At 42.8% G+C, this 21748-nt stretch overlaps 1 protein-coding gene across 1 annotated transcript; it reads right to left on the reverse strand.

Moving 5' to 3' along the window:
- Positions 1-543: 543 nt before the first annotated feature.
- On the reverse strand, positions 544-14733 carry LOC132578974 (protein ATP1B4-like). Its single transcript, XM_060249128.1, has 7 exons — positions 14658-14733; positions 10323-10451; positions 9248-9355; positions 6519-6715; positions 4214-4270; positions 2146-2238; positions 544-702 (listed from the first exon to the last, which is right to left on the reverse strand). Exons 1-7 carry the CDS (start codon positions 14731-14733, stop codon positions 544-546), a joined length of 819 nt encoding a protein of 272 aa, XP_060105111.1.
- Between the last annotated feature and the right edge of the window lie 7015 nt (positions 14734-21748).

Here is a 21748-nt window from a genome sequence, read left to right on the forward strand (position 1 = left end):
TTTTATTTTTAAAAATTCAGAAGGAAGGTTTCAAACAGTTATAGAGACTCAAGACTCTCCTGCTCAAGTCTAAAGGAGTGCCTACAGCAGCACACCATGTTGGGTGGAGAATGGGTGATCAGTTGGTTCACTTCTGTCTGGGAAACAAATTCAGGCCTCTTAAGTAAAAAAAAAGAAAAGATTAGTGAATTAATACATATGGTTCCATTGGAACTTTGATGTAGTGGCTAAAAAAATGACAGTTGGATATTGAACGCTCCTTTTTATGCAACCGTGGGAATCTACTTGAATTATATTGTGTGTGTTTAAAAAACAAAGAATAACCCTCTCTCCTGACTTGTGTGTCTGTAGGCAGGGTAAGTTATTTTAGTACTACAATCTATAACTTATGAAATGTAATTATTTGGGGGCAGAAAATGTAAATATTACCCTAAAACAAAGCCTGAACTTTCCAGTCATTTGCTTATGGACATTTTCCATTAAGATATCTGATGATCATAAAAATAAGGAAAATAAATGCCCAGTACCAGGTACTTCTCAGGTCTAATAATTGACATTAAGGAAAAAAATAATTCTCCCCAAATAACGGTCATGATGCATATTATTGATGATGCCTACTCCATTCAGCTGACATTGTATGGATATAGAGGTGTTTTTTGTGACGGTAAACTGGATGGCCACCAGCGGTGATGTGTAGTTTTCCTAGAAAAAGAGAAGATGCAGGCAGGTGAAACCGGAATGTCCCATTCAGAATAGCTTCAGGTACATTTAATGGACTAGAATCTGAACAAGGATGAAGTCTCCTTGGGCTCCTTATTTTGCTTGTTTCCTTGGAATCACCATATCCTGCTTTTCTTTAAAAAAAAAAAAAAAAGGTCCCTTCCAACTCTATGATTTTATGCTATACTGCCCTTGAAACAGCTAACAGGATATAAAGTAAACCTAAAAACATCACAAAATTTAGCAGTAGAACCGTCACAGAGAAACCAGTGAGCAGAAAAGAACCCCCAGATGATAGCACTGGTGAATTAGGGGGGAAATAAAAATAAAATAAATTAAAAGGCCAGGCCATGAGACTAAGAAGATAAGGATCAAAGGCACTTTCTGGGAAGGAACTTCTGAAACCTGGGTACAGCATCCAAAAAAACTCTGTCCCACACACTCAGATCCCTTTTGTCAGTGAGGATGCATGGGCCATAGCTCCAGCTGAAGAACTGAGCCCTCGACAAATTAATGAGGGTGAAGGAGACTTTCAGAGATCCTGGCCCAAAGCTGCTTGGGGATTTATAAGCTACCACCAGGTCTCTAAATCAGGCCTGACTGGGAATGCATTAGGTTCTTTGCTGGAGTGATTCCCACCCCCCTTCCAGTAGGCCCATGATGCATTTCCCTGCCATAGTTCTACACCAGTTGTACTTGAAACTGCAGCTGCAAGACCAGCATGTTGCTAATGTGCTTATAATTGTGGCTGAGTCTGCCCTTCCCTAGGAAAGGACGCAGCTCACAGGTTGGTTCACACATGCATGTTTGTTGATTCTTCATTGGCATCATCAACTGATTGTGCTCAGTGAAGGAAAATATCACCTACACATGCTGGATGTTTATTGATGGTGTTTGGAAGTATCTGGATTCAGGTGACCCTGATAAGGAGCAGAAAGGCAGGGTATAAATGTTGTGAAATAAATGTAACTGTGACACCGCCCATGCTGAAGTTGGCCAAAACCAACTGAAAGATCACTAGCTTTCTCTTGGGTCCAGGAACTAAAAGGAATCTGAAAACCTGATACTGGATGACATCAGTTGATGTCAGAGTTCTGTGAGGGAAAAAGGAAAACTGAGTCTTCCAGCTGTTGCCAGAGATGAGAGAGGCCTATGTAGGACTCATTACTTTTGGGTGGCTGAGCAGTGGTACCTTACATCAGAAGAGACTGCCACAGAGCTTCTCAAGGTCAGCTGAGGTGAGCTCACCTCAATTGGTGAGCTGAGCAAAATCCTGCGGAGCTTCTGCCCCATACATAACACTACCACAACATCTATTGCTGCATCTGTCTAGAATGACTCCCCTGCCTTTACGTTTAAAACAGCTCTTATTCACAGCCAGGGAAACAAATGATGTATTAATTCAACAGCTGTACTTTTACTTACGTGTGTTAGTTTGCCATAGTAAGGAAAGTACATGGGATCAAATGTGGCGCTTGGATAGAACTCCACTGCTTGGATATCACTGTGATTACTTTTCTGAAATTTAAAAGCATGAGTAGGAGGATGTGTAAAGTGTACAAAGTCTTCCTGCAGTGTCCCATTTGCTGAAATGTTAACTTTGAAAGAACATCTCGAAAGGACTCAACCACTCAGCTACAAGGTCATACCAAATTCCTTCATGTTCACCAACTATTGCTCTGTTTTAATTGAGGCATCAAAATGCTTCACAGCCTTATATCATTGGACTAGATGCCCAGAGCTAATGATACAGGCCTGAGGCAACATCAACAATCCATTAATGCACATAAGGCTTCAGTACATTGCACAGGAACATCTTCCTTTGATCCCAAATGAATAAATGCAGGTGAAATGGGGGAAGCAAAGTGGTATGCCTCACCCAGCACTGCTGCAGGAGTGGATCTTTCACAACAACAGTGATGACTCTTGGACTCATCCTGTGAAGATCTGACAGGTGCTTGCAGTTTACAAAAGAGCATCATTACAGATGGGTAGGGCTTTGAACTTGGGCATCCCTATCCTAAACATCAAGCCATTAGATATGCAATTCCACTGCAAACTGCTACAAATAGACTAAAATCTGGGGTACCTGAACAAACAGCAAGAGCATCATGGGTAATGAAGTCTCTACCTTTCTCTTTCTACACATGCTCCAGCTCAAGGAGGTTTAGCATAGAACACAGCACTGTGACTATCTTATATGAAATTGCCTTACACCATCTGCCTCAGTACTGTTCAATCCCAGCCATGCTAGTCTGTTGTAGCAAAAATAAGTCTGGCGGGACCTTAAAGGCTAATAGTGCTTATTCCTGCATGAACTTTTATTAATCAATAAGGGCCTTCCCCAGCACCCGCTGTTGAGGAACCTTTAACAGGAGATGCTGAGGATTGAAATGGAACTGTTTGCATGTAAAGCAGGTGCTATACTGCTGAACCACAGCTCTTCCCTTCCTAAAGAGAGTCAAAGGCAGAAGCTAATCTTGTGAGCAATTGGGAGGGAAGGCAGCGTGGGATAGCCTGATCTCAGAAGCTAAGCAAGGTCGCTTGGAAGTGAGACCACCAAGGAAGCCTCTGCAGAGGAAGGCAATGGCAAGCCACCTCTGCCTCTCATTTGCCTTGAAAGTTCCTTGCTGGGGCCACTATAAGTGGGCTTTGAATTGATGGCACTTTACACACACAGCGGTAGCTTCAGGTAAGTAGCTGTGTTGGTCTGACAAAACAAAACAAAGTTTGAGTCCAGTGGCACCTTTAAGCCCAACAGGGTTTAATTGTAGGTATAAAATAAAGTTTTCTTGTGCTTATACCCAGAACTTTGTTGGTCTTAAAGGTGTCATTGGACACACAATGGTATGAGCTAGGAATCTCCCAGTTCAGCTCTCACCTCTAACTTGGAGTGATCATAGGCTATCTGCTGCCCTTTCATCTTCAGTTTTCCATCACCTGTCTGGTCAGGATCAGAGAAAGTCTAGCTTCCCTTACAGGCCTTAGGCAAGGATCACAATTGCAAGGTAGGGAGGCAGATCAATACAAAGTCAAAGCAAGAAGCAAAAACAGTGATGGTGCAATAGGGGGAAAGGGTTTTTAAAAATTATGTTTCACTCAAAAATCCCTATGTATTTCCCAAGCTGCTACATCAGGGGATCGACCTCAGAATGCTTCCATCTTATTGCAGTGAAAGAATGGAACAAAAATATTTTTTTCCTACTGCTCCATTTTTTGTTCTCTGCTTTGACAGGCATTACAAGACAATGTTCATGAAGGGATTTAAACCTTGAAAATGAGCTAAATCTTATTCCTCAAAGGAGTGCAGTCAAAAAATAATATACAATCTGTCATCCCTGCTCCTAACAAACACACAAGCCTTTTGCTTTAGAAAAGATAGCTCCCGCCCCTTCTTATAGCGTAACAGTTTCCAGGCATTTGCTTTTAAAAATTAGGTGACCTATTTTGGAAAACTCTGCCATATATAACATTATTAGGAGACAGTCGTTACCTGCACTTTGCATTCCACTGTCACTGGAGTCCCATAACCAGGCCGGTAGCCAATAATCTATGAAAACAAGAGCTTTTAAATTGCTTTTTCAAAAACAAAACACAAGAACACAAAGAATCCCACAAAATAGGGTAAGCCAGCTGTATAGGGTCAGCAAATGTAGAAGCTCAGCCTCATGTTTTAATCATTGTACATAGGAAAGAAAGTGCTGAATACTTGCCAGGGTTAAAAGGCATCATTCCTACGGCTGGTACAGCAAGAGTCCAGTGGCTCTACATAAATTGCTCCAATGCTGAGCAATTGGTTTAGCTTGAGCATCTCTTTTTGATTCTTTAAAACTAAGTAGACCAATATCCAGCTATTGACAACAATCCTGTGCCCTTCTCTGGAACACATTTATATGGGAAAGAATCCAGTGAATTCTGCTGGAGCCCGCAGAGCAAGTATACTTAGGACTGTGTTTTAAGATCACGCCAATGTATATTAATTATAAAAAAAACACACTTGGTTACCAATATAAAACAGAAGTTTCAGCAAGCCAACTATCCATGTTTCTTTTATCAGTTTTAGTGGCGTGCATTTTACTAGCTAGGCTAGGCTAGTCAGATCTTAGAAGGTAAGCAGGGTTAGCCCTGGTCAATATTTGGATGGGAGACCACCAAGGAATACCAGGGTCATGACATGGAGGCAGGAAATGACAAACCACCTCTGAATGCCTCTTGCCTTGAAAACCTTTTGGAGTTGCCATAAGATTGTGACTTCACAGCAAAAAAACTCCAATATATTACCATTACTAAGACATATTCTCCAGCAGCAACTTCTTTTGAACAGAAAGGATGTAACAGCAGTTATACATCCCCTGATGCCACTGCCCCCAGAATGGACATGTTTTAATCATTGTACACTTTATGTTGGTCTGTTGGATTCTAAAGAGAATTAGGAACTGTCAGATGGTCTAGAATACTGGCTATTACAGCCAGACTACATAAAGGGCCCTCTCCCATACAGGAAAATGTTGTCAAGTTGAAAACAACTTATAGCAACCCCACAGGATTTTCAAGGCCAAAAAAGTTATATAGAAGGTTATATAGCAACTTTAGACTTTCTTGGTGGTCTCCACTCCAAGTGCTAACCAGAACCCCTCCCATATGAAAGAACCCAAATGTCTAGGTCATCTTTAGAAACCCTGTTCTTTGTGCCCTCAGCATCAGAAGTGGGATAAGTTGGCGAGACTTTCTTAGTGGCAGCACCGTTGTTACAAGGCATTCTCTGTCAGCTAGTGAATTTATATATCAGCACTATTGTCTGGTAGGAAGCAAATGACAAATGTGCTATTCCAAAGTGCATGCAGGATAAAAGTCCAATGATCAAGGGCCATTGCTGAGGTTCCACCCCCTTTTTTCACTGTCTTGTTCTGTGCTGCTATAGTGTATGTTATTGGTTTATTTTTATGTGTGTGTGTTTACTATGCTGCAATTTTAATTTGTATTATCCCACTTCGTATATACTAGTTAGGCCCAAAATCAGGACAGCAATATTTTACACAAATAAACACATTCCTTCCCACTAACGGGCCTTGTTTTCTTGTATATAATACACTGCAGCCCCAAACCCCTTTTTCTGTGCTCTTGATTCACACATGCTGAGGCATGAGACAGTAGAATGCTGAGATACTAATGTGGACAGTACTACATCAGACTGCAGAAGAGTAATACTTTTAAATACCTCTAGCCCCATTAAAAAAAAAACTCTGTGCAAGCAGCTACTTTACATGTCAACGGGAAAGACCTCAACCCAGTCTTCTCCCTACAGTGTTTGTTTTTTATTTGCATGGAAGTTGTTGATTTTTTTGAAATAGAAAAGAACACTAAAAACTTGGAGTAGAGATCACCAAGAAAGTCCAAGGTTGCTATACAGAACACTAAAAACACTGCAGTCTAAAGTGGTAGCATTTCCCAAGCTGCTGCATGTGCAGAACAGACTTGAGCTACAACAAAAAATAAGCAAACAGACTTTATAGGGCAGTCCTTTTGGACTTTGGGAGGGGGGGGAAGGCTGCCAGTGCAGTAGATTTTTAACCTTAAGAGCTGAAAGGAACCTGCATAGTTACAGCCAATATCTTCTGGCTAATAAAAGATGGGGATAAACACCAGGAGATGGCTGTCATCTTCACAGGATCAGCTTGGTTATAGGAGCAGACTTAATCCTGGACAGATCCAGCACCCTCAGTCCCAGGATAGTAATGCATTTGCAGCATTCCATGACACATAACAAAAGAATAAAAGTAAATTAGTTTTTTCCATACTCGGTTCATCTTTAGCAAGATGCATGGCTGTCCCTTGGAGTAGCCAAAAGTCTTATCTTCCAGCCCTGAGCAATTCATTAACACAGATCGCTTGAATTGGCAAGCACGTTTCATGGTGCTTTCTCCAGTGTCTTGAATGAAATAATTGCCCGGTGTGCACACAGCATTCCTGCTTTCTTGAACACTGTCATTATAAGCTAAAGTTAATAGAGACAGTTAATATAGTTATTATGTCAAGACAGTGTTAAGCAAGGATTAAATATTCAATGGCATCAAGTCATCTTCTCCCTCTCTTATATTGTTAATACACAACAAATCTGAAAACCAGACAGTGAAAGGTAGGTTTACACAATCAACATAGGTTGTTGTCTTTGTGAGATTGGGTACCAAGATTAAGAAGCAAACCTCTGTCCACCCAGGCATCTGTTCTGGCAATGCATAGGCCCTCCCCCATTTTGGTGTCTTAAATATGCTACTTCTGATCCAGCTTTTCCTTGCCCAGCAGCCAGAATTGTTCATGTGGAGCCCTGTTAGAAAAGCAGCAGTTGTACACAGGGCTTTTTTTCTCTCTTAAGCAGGAATGCACAGGAACGCAGTTCCAGCTGGCTTGGTGTCAGGGGGTGTGGCTTAATATGCAAATGAGTCCCTGCTGGGCTTTTTCTACCAAAAAAAGCCCTGGTTGTACCAAAAGTTACCAGCCTCCACATGGGGACTGAAGTTCTCCAGGAATTACAACTGATCTCCAGAATACAGAGATCAGTTTCCCAGAAGTAATGGCAACTTTGGAAATCAGACCCTATGGCATCACATCCCCACTGAGCTCCCTGACCAGGCACCACCCCCAAGTCTCCAGGAATTTCCCAAACTGGATTTGGCAATCCAAATTGTACCTTTCAGGTATTCAGCAGGGATAGGGGAGTAGGATGCAAATCTACATCCCCACCACCCTTTCTGAACAGCTAAGAGGTTAGTACCACTCATTTTTAACAGGGCTTTGTGCATTAAGTCCTGGCAGGTTGATTGAAAGGATGATCTCATTTAGGAATGCACACGTGCAAGTATGTGGCCTTTAATTGGACTGGAGTGGACATGCTTGAACTCTATCATCGCACTGGAGTGCTATAATACTTGAAATCTATCATTAGGTGTTGGTATAGTTCTTCCCCCCAATACCCACACACAGATTGCCAGTCATTCAGTCTATAGTACATAGAGATAATTTCTTCAGTTTTGTACTGCAACAAAACACTGTGATTATACAAATAAACAATCACAGGGAAAAGTCAAAAGAGGCCAACAACAGCTGGGAACTTTCTCTGAAAATTATTTCCTGCAAAGTATACTAGGAGGCATTTTCAACTATACAAACTGCAAGAATCTATGAATCTATGCACACTCAACTGAAATTAATTCCCATTGAACAAAGTGGGACATTGCTTCATAAATATGTTCAGCATCTATCTACAAGCCCTTTCAAAATCCTCTGCTCAGACAGTTTCTCCACTCCTGTGATAGTATCTATTCTAACTGGTATCTTGCACCCCATTCCCCTGTCATGATTACTAGCTAACTGGAAGGGGCGTGGAAACTGGTTTTTGGCAGTTTCCATTTGCGCCGCAAAAGCCGCGGGACTTTGCGGCTCTTCCGGGTGCTCCGTAGCAATTGGTGCGAAATCCGCGCAGATCCTGTGCGGTGAAGAGGGACGTCACTGCCGATTAAGGTCAGTGCGAAAACGCCCGTAGTGTCATACGTTCATTGCTGATGGGAGTGCAACAACATAAGGAATTTCTGGCACCAAGTTCTGACTGAAATTCAGAATATAACAGGACATGAAATCCCTCTTAAGCCAGAAATTGTACTACTAAAGCAATGGAGTGATGTCGCAAGCCCACAAATAACTGTACTTTTATCAACAGCAAAAACATTGATTGCATCTTACCAGAAAACTCAGGATACTCCCACCCTCAGAGACTGGTTTTCTATGTTGTTTGTTTATGTTTAATGTTTATCAATGTTTAATATGGTCAAAGACCCATCAAACAACAGCGACATACCGGTTTTCTATAATTTGGAACCATCTAATAAAAGATAAAGTATTGGACCATATTATTAATAATGAATCTCTGTCAAATCACTCTACTTACTTTGAATGTTGGTTTCCAACATTCCTTGGACGCTATCCTTGAAGACTACAAACCTTCCAAATACATCAATGTTTTTATTTCTTGAAAACCAGTTGGTTACTCTGAACTTGTGTATTACTTTATATACTGTTATTTTATTTGTTTTTAACTGTATAATTTAAATTGTTATTTTAAAATGATGTCATCTGCCCTGAGCCCATTCTTGGGAAAGGGCAGAATACAAATCGACTAAATAAAATAATAAATAAATCTTTAAATAAATCCTTAGTGATATGAAGCCGTTTTGGTTCACGCACTTAGAAGAAGAATATTGTGTTTTCAAATGCCAAATAAGACTAATGCTAGCAATCTAAATGCTTGAATGTTACTTATGTTAAGCTGTTTGATTGGCATTGTTTGTTTTGTTTAGTTATATGTTTCTAATGGAAAGACTTCAAATGAAATAAAATTGTTACTCAAAAAAAAAAATTATTACCAGCCGACATATAGCTGGGGTAGAGCTGTAAGGTCGGTTTATTTTTTTTTAATCCAGTTTAAGGATCAAGTGGGCTTTAACAAAGGGTATAATCTGAAGGAGACAGTCACCTCCTAAGAACTGCTCTAAGTTTTTCACATAAGGTTGCCACGATTTGGGTTCTGATAAGTTGTAAGTAATGATGAATCCATGTTCAACGTGTGGTCTAATCATAACTCCTGCAATAGAAAAGAGAAAGCTGAGTTATGAATCCAGTGTCGAGGAGCTCATCAATTCTGGATTATAGTGTAGTCTCAATGGAAGCAACATAGAGTAGGGTTTAGAAGGATTCATATTCCAAATGTGTAGCAAGAGGTTTAATTACATTTGGAAACAACCACTGTCCCAGACAGGGATGGTGAGTCAGAAACACCTTCAAGGCTAGCAGGTGTTGCAACTTTTTTCTTTCACATTAGTCCACAAATGACTAATTTTAATAAAGCTGCTTGTGAGCAAATAATTCTAGAAGGGTTCCTTACAAGACTGGATTTAGCATATCAACATTACATTCAGGGAAGGGAGGAAGCTTTTAAATATTTTTTTGGTGTAACAACAAACCATGCACTTAACTCCATAGAAATTTACACTGCATAGAGACTTCAAAATACAGCAGTCTGACTACAACCTTGAATGGACCAATTTAAAAGTGTTTCCCTAGCAATAAATGTCATGTACTGTTGGCCACAATTCAAGGGCTGGCTTTGACCTTTTAAGCCCTACATGCCTTGAGATGATGGTACCTTAAGGGCTTCCTTCTCCATACAGACCATATACCCAGCCTTTGAAACCTGCACTGGACACCCTTCTCTGAGTCCCTTCACCCCCGGAGATCAAGCAGATGACAACCAGAGAGAGGGCTTTTTCAGGGGTGATGCCCCATTAGGCAATAATCTCCCCAGATAGATTCTTTGTGGATTGATTTGTGTTTCTGCTTTGATATGTACGTACTTCATTTTCTCCTCTCCTGGTTTTCTCTGCTCTTGTGGTTGTTTCTGTGTTGTTGTTTTTCCATATATTATTTTATTTATTTTTAAGCTTGATTTTTCACTATACACCTGTTTGTGCCTTTTTAGAGTGCAAAGCTGTTTATAAATGGCCTAAGAAAGACACTATAGAAAAGCAAATCTGTTGAGCTCAAGCACTCACCTGGTGGAGAAACTCTGTCCCTGTGCCTAGGTGTGTATGGACTCAGAGTAATCAGCATTACATACAAACAAAATGCAAACATTCCAGCCAAGAAAAGGTAAAAAACTAGATAAAAGAGAAGTATTAGGCCTGCAAGACAGGGAAAAAAAAACATTGTTGATATATAATATGAAATGCAACAATGAGTTGCCATGGCATTGCAACGACATTGGTCCTTTCAAAACACAGAGCAAACACAGCTAGTCTCGATTCAGAAATGAACACACACAAAAAAAGATGGGCATGCCTGATATTATCTACAATCCTTTGGTATGAATATGCACCTTTGCTTTTATGTTATTACAGGAATAGCCAGTCAGGGAAGGCAAGCTAACAATCTGCTCTGCATTCACCACTGTACTTATTTCAACTTGTGCAACTGTTCACTCATGAAGTGACAAATCTGAACAGCTGCTCTGCCAATCTGCAACCCATCTGTCAAACAGGTGGTCTGCGGGCCGTATCCAGCCCGTGCAGGGCTCTGCTATGGCCTGAAAGCAACTGACACCCCACCCCCACCCCATACCTCTCAGACTATTGGAAGCATGGGCCAGCTGGGCTTTCCTCCAGCTGAAGCAAGAACTCCACCCCACCCTGCCCTGTGCTTCTCCAACAGTCAAAGAGGCACAAGCCAGCTGAGCTTTAAGGAAGATTTCAATCCCCACGCCTCCCATACTGGCTGAGAGGCATGGGGTGTCTGGGCTTCCTCTTGCGTTTCCACTGCAAATTTTCCAGCCTTGGTCTGCAGCCAGGCTACAGACACACAAGGAAGATCTCCCCCTCCCCCATTTCTCAGCAGGAAGAAGACCCCTTCCCCTCCCTCAACCCACCTGCCATTACATGGCCTGGCCCGACAAGGTGTCACTTATGTCAGATCCGTCCCTCATTAAAAATGGGTTCAGCACCTCTGCTTACACAATTCCTGGCAGGTTTCTACACACAGAAGGCACACAGAGCAATGAAGATCTAGGCACAGTGAAATATACAAGCAATATTGATCTAATAGGTGATCTACTGGGGGAGGGGGGGGGTCAGTGATTTTTAAAATTGGGGGGTTTTATGTTGTTGGATTCTACTGTTTGCTGATTTCTAGTGGCTGATGATATTTTATTAGTGTAAGATGCCTTGAGCCAAATATTTCAATTGCTTTTTCCCTTGCTAGCCACAACTGCTTTATTATTATTATTATTATTATTATTATTATTATTATTATTATTATTATTATTATTATTATTATTATTATTATTATTATTATTATTATTATTCAGGAGTCTTGTTACTGAGAGTTTATGCAAGGTACAAATGTTTAAAATACTTTAATCCAGCTTGTCTTCAGTCATCCCTCCATGAATGCAAGTTGTCATCTCACCTTTATGCTCTATTGTGAGCACATTCTTTCGATTACCGAATGTGTAATATAGCTGCTGGGTCAGCTTGAGCATCTTTTGGTCTGCCTAGTAGGTCTCTAGGGATCCAGTCAGTGAGGTGGGTCTGTCCACATGTGATCTTGACCTCAAGCTGCATTGCCTGTCTGTACTGTCCTCTACAAATCACTTGGTTTACTCTCATGTTTCAAGGTGTCTTTGTTACATAAATATACTTTCGAATGTACACAGTCTTCCTTACAGCAAAACAACAGTGTGGCTCACCATTGGCAGAGACTACATTGTGGGCTATGAAACCAATGCACTTTGGAGTCAAAGCAAATTAATTCACCAGGACCTGCTTCTATCTGCCATTGGTAACAGCCACTGGTAGGTTTAGATACCTTGCTTTGGTTTGGCTTTTTGAGAGGAAAAATACTTTCTCTTGGGATATCTGGGACATAGCAAGGGGAATGTGTTCATGCATAATAACTTTAGTTATTCACTCTACAAAGAAGGGAAAGCTGCCAGGACTGCAGTAACAGTGCCTATATTTCTCCCCAATTTTAGTATAGTTAACAATTTGCTGTCAAATCCACATGGAATTTATCTTAGTCAAGAAACACGGCCATGATCCCAGGGTAACCAGCAATGTACATAAGTGCTGTCAAGTTGCAACCAACATATGGCAACCCCAGCAGTATCTTTTAAGGCAAGTGTGGAATGCCATTGCCTTCTTCTGCAGAGTCTTCCTTGGTGGCTTCCCATGACGCTGCTTAGTTTGAGATCTGATGATATATGTCAATACCATGCTGCCTTCCCTCTCGGGTAATCAGCTACTGGCCAGAAAATCTGGCCCTTGAACCCATATGAGTGTGAGATGGTTTGCATTGGGGAATTACACATACTATTCCCAGAACCCCAGCATCCCTGCCCTGCGAGGGCCACTGGATGATTTTTTAAAAAATTTGGGCCAGGTGGTATTCAAAGCACATTGTTTCCATCACTCATCCAGGGGGACAACAGGGACATAAAATGACACCTTTCCATGATGTCACAACGGCTAAGGGAAAGCACAGCAGTACAAAACGGCTGCCCAATCTCAGGGGATTAAAATCCAATGCCCGAAGCAATAAAAATATCGTCAACATAACTTGTCAACTCCCCCCCCCCCCCCGAATGAGCCTGACTCCAGGTTCAGAACAAGCTTTGAGAGCACAGATGTGCATTTTTGCCCTCTGCATTCTTGAGGTGTTTAGAGGAATTTTTAGTCCTGAGAACAAACTGGGGAAGCAAATGAATCTGTAACAATGCAATCCAGAACAGTTACACCCTTTTCAACCAATTTACATTGATAGAATTAGAGTATAACTCTGGTTTAGGATTACACTACATGTGTGTTTGTCTCAGGGCCAAATTGTATAGAGCCTCTGTTTGAACAGAGGAAAACATCAAGGCAATTAGGAAGGAAAATTGTTAATTGATAATCATGGAAGACCTAATTGATGCTAGTACTGAGAGTCTCTGATCTGGAACTTCTTTTCATCACGCTCATGAATTGGTTCTGAGGGATCATGTCGTGTAGTGGACAGAGTTTTGTAATAAAACTAGGGGTGTTTTCGCACTCACGTTTTACTGGCGCCACGACCCTCCTGACGCCGGCGAATCTGCATGGATTTCGCAACAGAAGCGCCGGCGCTCCCAGAAGCGCCGGCGCTTTCCGTCGCTAAGCCAGCGCAAACGTTTTCCTGCATCTTTGCGATTTCCGTTTGCGCTGGCTTAGCGACAGAAGTAGCCGGCGCTTCTGGGAGCGCCGGAGCTTCTGGTGCGAAAGCCATGCAGATTCGCCGGCGTCAGGATGGTCGTGGCGCCAGTAAAACGTGAGTGCGAAAACGGCCTAGGTAAACCCTGTTCAAACCCCTATTAATCCAGTATGCTCACTAGGTAGCCCATCACTCTGTCTCTCTCTTCCAATCTTACCTGCTTCACAGTGTTGTTGCATTAACAAAATAGGAAGGAAAAGTTATCAATCACCCTGTGTCCCTTAGGAGAAGAAGGCAACAAATGTGATGGATTTCAGAAACCCCAACACCCACTTGTTATCTACCTACCTAGCTTCCAACTCCTCTCTTCCTTCAATACAGGAATCAATATATGTATGTAATAATTTACCACAAGAACATTCAGTACCACACAAATACTCCTGATTGTCAAGAATAATCACTGCATTGAACCATCCTTTTATCTTTACAGCATTCTTCTACCACATCTTCTTCTTTTTCTGCATTAGGCAACCATATCTGATGGTTATAGAAGGCTATTATTAAAACCACCTAGGTGTCATACTGCATGTTATATCTGACACATGACCACCGCAGTGACATTCCTGTAGGGAATTCATCTGATTGTAAGTTCTTGTTGCAGTCACACAGATTTCAGACATCCACAGCTGCCTTAGCTTTTTCTCTGCAGCTGTTACATTGTCTCTGAGAACATTTTGACCCACCAGTATCTGTAAAGATGCTATAACTCCTTAAGAGTTCCACTTTTTGCCTATATAAGGAGTTCTACTTTTTGCCTAACTCCTTAAGGGTTCCACTTTTTGACTAAATTTTTACCCCTGATTCAGCAGCTCAACACCTCTACCTAGAGTATTCCTTTATTCTGGCTACATCTCTTTTAGCCATTGGTGAGCCCTATTTGCCATAGTAGTGCCACTAGGACAATTTTGCAAGCCACTCCAAAGTGCCCCCCTTATATAACTTGCTTGGGCTTGGGAAATACCACAGGCTCACATTTGAAGTAGCTCTCATACACCCAGAACTTGTCTAGGTTTTTCTTTAAGAGGCATGAAGGATACAATGCATCCATCATAGAATACAGACAGCAAGATGGATACCTCCCATATCCTAGAAAGAAATATTTCACCTACCCCAACTATGAGCTGTCCTGCCCATAAATTCTCTTGTCTCTGGATTCCACAGGAAGATTTTCAGCTCTTTGATCATGTCCTTCTGTTTTTTCTTGGCCTTCACTGGTGATCCATCTTCTTCTGCATGCTGATGAGCTATCTCTTCATCCCTATTTTCCTGAAATGACGACAAAGCAACACCCCCGACCATGCACAGTTGTTTTTCCCCTTCAGTATAAATATTCCATAAGCCCCAAAATAAATGTCAACAAGCTTACAGTCTGGAAGTGATCCAATTTTCCATTTTCTCATCATTGTTCACTTTCTTACAGAATCTATCTCTCTTCCCCCACCCAATTATTTATGCTTTTATTCATCGCTGTAGCTCCCCACATTATATTTTCACCCTGACATTCCCTTCACTTGTGCCACCATTTCATTTCCAGTTCTCTTGAAAAGGGCCAGAAGAGACGAAGAAAATTTCATGGAAAACTTCACTACAAATGGAGGAAGGAAAAACAGAAGTGACGGGGCCATACATTGCAGGTAGCCAGTGCAATCCTGATATGTTTTCTGCAAGCCTTGCTCTCCTCCAAGAGATACAGTAAATCTTACAGCTAGCTAAATCATACTAGCACCTAATACAGCGGTCCCAAGATGTTTTGAGGCAAATACTAATGGCATCCTTCTTCCATATGCTCCAGCTATCTCTGTTTACCAGAGTCAGTTCCTGTTTTGGTAGCTGTCTCTATTTTGGGTGTGTCTTGTTAGCACATTTGGAGAGTGAGTTGCTAGGTTTTGGGGGGTTTTAAAGTACAAGTCTATGTGTTCACAAGGCACCTCCAGTCATCAGATGAGAAACTGTGGGTTATTCCCCCACTTCCCTGCGGCTGCACCTGTGCTGTGGAATCAGCTTCCTAGGGTTGTGGGGAAGGCCCTGACCTGACTTCAGCTGGTCAGTTTGGGGCAGCAGCTTCCAACTGAGAAAAAAAAGCCAGCACCGCCCAAGGCATCCTGGGGTGGTCAGATAGCAAGCACCCGCTGCCGGAAGAAGGACAAGCTGCACGAGTTCTGGAGGAGCAGTCAGATCACATAAGCGCATGGGAGGCAGTCCCCGGCCACTCAGTCCAAGCTGGAGTTGGCTACCCTATCCTCATCCCATCAGGAAGTCTCAGTTTTAGGTTGCACCTCTTCTGGCTATTTAGCTTCTTCTTTGTGGCTTTCTAAAAGTTTACTACACAATGTGAAGCACAGGAATTCAGCCAGGGTAAATAATAGCATTGTATGTTTCGAAGGATCTACATTGTAAAGAAATGCATTTTTTCCTGGGAGAGTTGAAAGGAGCAAAACCTCCACTTTGTGTTTTTAAAGGTCCCCCCCCCCCTTGGAAAGAGAACAAGCAGGAAAAGGAGACATCCATGCAGCTGCTTTCCAGACATATCCTGGGCTGGCCCACCTTCATACAAATGCTAATAAATCTGGTAGGAGAGATAATGAGTGGGTCAAGATTTCCCCCTTCCTCCTAGCAGGGAACAGAGATTTCGAGGAATGAAGTGCTAGAAAGACTCCAGGGTGGAAATCTCTCAAGAGATCTCCAGGAAAGGCCTCTATGACCTGGTGCGACCTGGTCAGAGGACAGAGAAACAGGTATGACAAAAACTCATTGCAGCAGGAAGGGGCTCTTTTTCTTGGGTGCAGAGATGATGAGCGCACACAGACTTCACCACTGGGAAGGCAGGTATTGACCATGTGCTTGCCTAAAGAACTGGAGCAAGCTTCATGGTAAAGAAGAAGAAGAAGAAGATGAAGATATTGGATTTGTATCCCGCCCTCCACTCCGAAGAGTCTCAGAGCGGCTCACAATCTCCTTTTCCTTCCTCCCCCACAACAGACACCCTGTGAGGTTGGTGGGGCTGAGAGAGCTCTCACAGCAGCTGCCTTTTCAAGGACAACCTCTGCCAGAGCTATGGCTGACCCAAGGCCATGCTAGCAGGTGCAAGTGGAGGAGTGGGGAATCAAACCCAGGTCTCCCAGATAAGAGTCCACTCACTTAACCACTACACCAAACTGTAGGAAAGTCTGTAGAGATCAAGAACTTCTAAGCTAAAGAGCCAGTCCTATTTTAACATCTGATGGAGCATGTATAGAGAGAGGGGCAGAGGGCTTGTGTTTTTACTCATTTATTTGGTTCCTTTGGTCAGTCTGGTGCTATGCTAAAAGTATGTTGTGAACATTTTCTTTTTATTAAATATTTTATAACTTAAGATGCCGGTCCTGGTTCTCTGTATCACATAGACTGCCACCATCTTGGACACATTATTTTAAAAGGAGTGCCAGGGGGAAGTCAGGCAGTTGGCAAGTGGCTATTTCTCCAGGGGTGTGCAAGGCAGTAGACTGGCCCAGTGGTGACCAGCAGGCGTTATATCTTGGAAGGGAAGCTGGGAGCTCTGACCCTCCCAGTGGAGAATTCCTACAAAGGTCAGGTGATGGTGGTGGGCTACTTGAGAATGGAAGAAAAGCCTCTCCAGGGCTGCATTCAGATGGACAATTTGGCCTGACATAGCCACTCCCCATCCCTGGATTTAAAATATGTGTTTTCATGTGCACATCTGGACCCTGAGTGGGAAGTGCACTCACCTTCCCGCCCTGAGCAGGAAGTGCACTCCCACCACCTCAACTCTGCCTTAAAAAGTCACTGAGTACTTCCCATTGGAAAACTGCTGAAAGCGCTTGCATGGAGCATTTCCGGGCCATCTGACTGGCCCAGGTGTGACATTCAAGTGCTTTCCAAGGGCACAAGCGGTGTGACCATGCCTCTGGTCACCCGCAGCCCATGCGTCTCTCAGTAACTGGGCATGCGCTGTCTACTTATGGCAGGGCACCTCAAACTGTGCCAGTTTTTTTTTAAGCTGAGAGGCTGCCTGTCTGAATCCAGTCCCGGTGCTGAGAAAAATCTAGGGCAGAGCAGAATACAGCCTGCAGGACAGCAACAAACACCATCATTGCACTTTACCTTATGTGGACAGCACAGCACCTGTGCACTGGTATTCACATTGTGTCCTGGAATAACTGAGGTAGCATTGCCAGGTCCCCCTTGGCCATCAGCAGAGGATGGGAAAGGGAGGGTTGCCAGATTCAGGTTGGGAAACTCCTGGAGATTTGTGGTGGAGCCTGAAGAGGACAGGAACCTCCATGGGGTATACAGTCCACCCTCCAAATAGGGTTGCCAAGTCCTGCCTTCTTCCTGGTGGGGGGATCTTTGGGCCTTCTTGGGAGCTTCTGCTGCCTGCACACAGTGCAGTGATGTCACCCAGAAGTGAAGACATCATGCTGTTGACATCTCACAGCGATACTCTAGTTTATTGGCAGAATTGTATGCTTTGAGCCCAAATTTACCATAGAGTTTTGTCCTAAAACTAGAACATTGGTAGAACAATGACATCATTTCCAGCACAATGACATCACTTCCACATTTCCAGACATTTGCTTGGGGGATTTGCCCCCACCAGCCAGCAGTCTGGTGGCAAGGAGCCCACAAAAGCAGGGGAAACCCCCCCCCCACATTGGAGGGCTGGCAACCCTACCTCCAAAGCATCCATTTTCTCCAGGGGAACTAATCTCCGTAGTCTGGAAATGAGCTGTAATTCTGGGGGATCTCCAGGTCCCAACTGGAGACTGGTATCTGATGACAGGAGCCTGCTGGAGAAGGGGGCCTGTTGTTATGGCAACAGATGCCTCACAGGAAATGAGGGAAGAGGCAGGCCCTCATTATCTTAAAAACAAAGACTCTCTTTGAAAGTTGCCCTCATGTCTCCACTTGGAATTCACAATTCCTGACCTCCTGCATTAATTAATTGTGGACTACACATGAACACTCATAGCTGCCTGCAGTCTGTCAAGGCTTATTTGTAATAAGAACCAGCCCAAATGTTTTGCTCTTGTAGCTTTACTCTGCCAGCCAGGTGTGGACTGTTTTGCAAGCCACTGGACCTCCACCCTGCCATGGAAGCTCACTGAGGGACCCTGGACTAATCACTGCCTCTCAGTTTAACCTGCCTCACCAGATCATTGTGAAGATACAATGGAGGAAGGGGAAACCATGTGCAACACTCTGAGCTCCTTAAGGAAAGGTAGGAGAAAGATGATCTAAACAAATAAAATTTATTTCTCCTTTCTTCCTCCTGTGCTAATTTTCAGTGCTAGAATGGCAAGCCAGAAATCAGAGCTGCCAATCCCCAGTTGCGGGCAGGGGAACCCCTGATTTGGAGACCCTCCCTCCACTTAGAGTTATCATAGGGTATGCCATAGGGTATAATGGAGAATCAATTGGTGGGTATCTGGGAATTTGAGGAAGGGGCTGTTTTTTGAGGTAAAGGCACCAAATTTTCAGCATAGCATCTGGTGCCCTTAAAAACATTTAAAAAACACAAAATATTGGACCAGGGGGTCCAATTCTAATAGCCTCCAAAGAAGGTGCCCTTATCCTCCATTATTTCCAGTGAAGGGAAGACATTTAAAAGGAGCACAGTCCCTTTAAATGTGATGGCCAGAACTCCCTTCAGAGTTCAATTGTGCCTGTCACAACCTTGCTCCTAACTCCACCCCCAAAGTCACCTGGCTCCACCCTCAAAGTCCCCAGATATTTCCTAGCAACCCTAGTAAACTGCAGTTTTATCAGTAAATCTCAGGAATTATATTTATCTGAGGAAGGGGCTGGGATCTTTTAACACAGAATATTATCTATGAACTACAATTCCCATTATTCTTGTGGGGGGATCTTGATTACTATAATATTCCCAAGTGCGCCCCAAGTATTTGCCTCCATTATCCGAACAACTTTGAAGTAATTTAAGATGCAAAGTAGTGACTTGCTCAAAGCCATTCACAATTTTTTCATAAGTGATGCACAATCCATGTGTTTTTAATCATAAAATCTTTTACGTGTAAACATAAAAACAATGATTTTTAAATGTTTTAAATTTTTAAAAATGCACTGCACAAATAAAACAAATATATACTTGGAAATGCTATATTAAACATTTGCCAGGGAGTTAGCACAGCCTACATTGATCTGCATCATGTGCTAAAGAGGGTTGCCAGCCTCCAGGTGAGACCTGAAGATCTCCCACTTTTACAGCTGATCTCCAGCTGGCAGAGATTAGCTCCCCTGGAGATAATGGCTGCTCTCAGAGGTGGACTCTATGGCATTGTATCATTCTGAGACCCCTCCCCTCCCAAGCCCCACCCTCTCCTGGATCCACCCCCAACGTCTTCAGTTATTTTCCAACATAGACCTGGCAACCCTAATGCTAAATAATTCAGTTTCATTCCACTTCAGTGACGATTTGCAAGTGGATTTTGCCATTTCACACATTAAAATCCAGTTGCAAAGTGGAAAGTCCCTTGTTATGTTGTGGGCATAATACCACTGGCCTAACTTAAAGTTAGGGTTGCCAAGTCCCTCCACCAGAAGTGACATCATCGTGCTGGGGATGTCACACTAGGATGTTCTAGAACTCACACCAGAAACGCTCCAGGATTCGCGGTAAAACTCTATAGTACCATAGAGTTTTTAGTATGAGCCCTAAAGAGTTCCCGGCGTGATGATATCACTTCTGGGTGACATCATCGCACTAGGGCTCTTCGGGGGTGGGGATCTCCCGGCTGCCTGGTTCGTACTGGTGGGTTGGGGGCCCTCCCAGGCAGGGGATCCTGGTGGGAACTTGGCAGCCCTACTTAAAGTGTTGTCAGGGCTACTCTGATGTTTCTTCCATCCTTCAGCTACTCTTTCTGTGTCCTGAGATGAGGAGTGTCTTGAGAGCAGAGTTCAGACTGTCAGAGATCTGGCACCGTTTTGGGGGGTTTTTTGCCACTGTGTGATACAGAGTGTTGGACTGGATGGGCCATTGGCCTGATCCAACATGGCTTCTCTTATGTTCTTATGATCATATAATTAAACTACTTTAAAGTTTGCTGAACACAATAAATGGTGAGAATTATTACTATTACTACTTTCTTAAAAATCTGTTCCTTATGAAAGGTATCCTAAATCTACAAAATTCTTTCTTCTTGCAAAGAAACTCATAAAAGGAAGTTGTGTCCCAAACTTCCCACTCACATGAGAAGCTGGAAACATGAATCAGTCTTTATCTGTCCTGGAGTTTGTTGGTTATGGAATTCACTGCAATAGCTCCCCTCATTTTTTGTAGGAGACAAGGGCCGAGAAGCCCTGGGAATAAATTACAGAGTAAGCCTTGGATTGTATTAAACCCTGTTGTGCATGCATGGGAGGGGCTGCTATTCCAAAAAAATCCACCTAGGCTATGCAAGGCTACTCCTGTACATTGAACTTAAATCAGCCTTCTCCCACCACTATGGCAGACTCAGTGGTGGGATTAATACCAGCATTTCTTGGTCCAGCCAGACAGAACTGGCTTGAGAAAGGATTCCTGTCACTTACATAACAGCTTCACATAGGACATTCTGTCCATCAGCGAATCATGAGCGTCTGAGTCACGTTAGATAAGAGAAACCGAAAATTAAACTAGGAGTAAACCAGTCCTGTTGATTTTAAAGGCAGAGATAATACCCTCCCCAAACCCCACCTTCCCTAGATGCCACCACAACACTTCCCAACCCAGAGCTGGCAACCCTAGGCTAGTAGGCATGTTGCAGCATTATGTTTCAGGGGGGCTGTGATTTATCATGTCAGTTCCTAGTGACATTTACGACAGGAACAGATTGAACTTCCCTTCTGTTTGCATGGAATCTGATATCACTAAGATGGACACAAAGTTGGTCATTTGCTTCTGTAGCACTCCCTCTGTGCTAGGGGATCTATAGAAGTGTCTACAATGTTTTACAATTAAATCTTTTACAATTTATGAAAAAAAAAAAACCCAGAGCAAAAGGTTAACAAAGAATCAATATAAGAGACCCTATCTGCATGACTGAAAAGATATAATTTAAAATTACTGATAATTGGCACATTGACGAATAAGCCATAAAGTTCCTGTAGTCCAAACACTGGTTCTTGCAAATCCATGATTAGGAAGCATCACACCAAGGTCTCACAATAAGTTGCCCTGTGCACAGCTTACTGTTGGAACTCT

This window comes from Heteronotia binoei, chromosome 11, assembly GCF_032191835.1.
Source record: "Heteronotia binoei isolate CCM8104 ecotype False Entrance Well chromosome 11, APGP_CSIRO_Hbin_v1, whole genome shotgun sequence".
In the NCBI taxonomy this organism is placed as follows: Eukaryota; Metazoa; Chordata; class Lepidosauria; order Squamata; family Gekkonidae; genus Heteronotia; species Heteronotia binoei.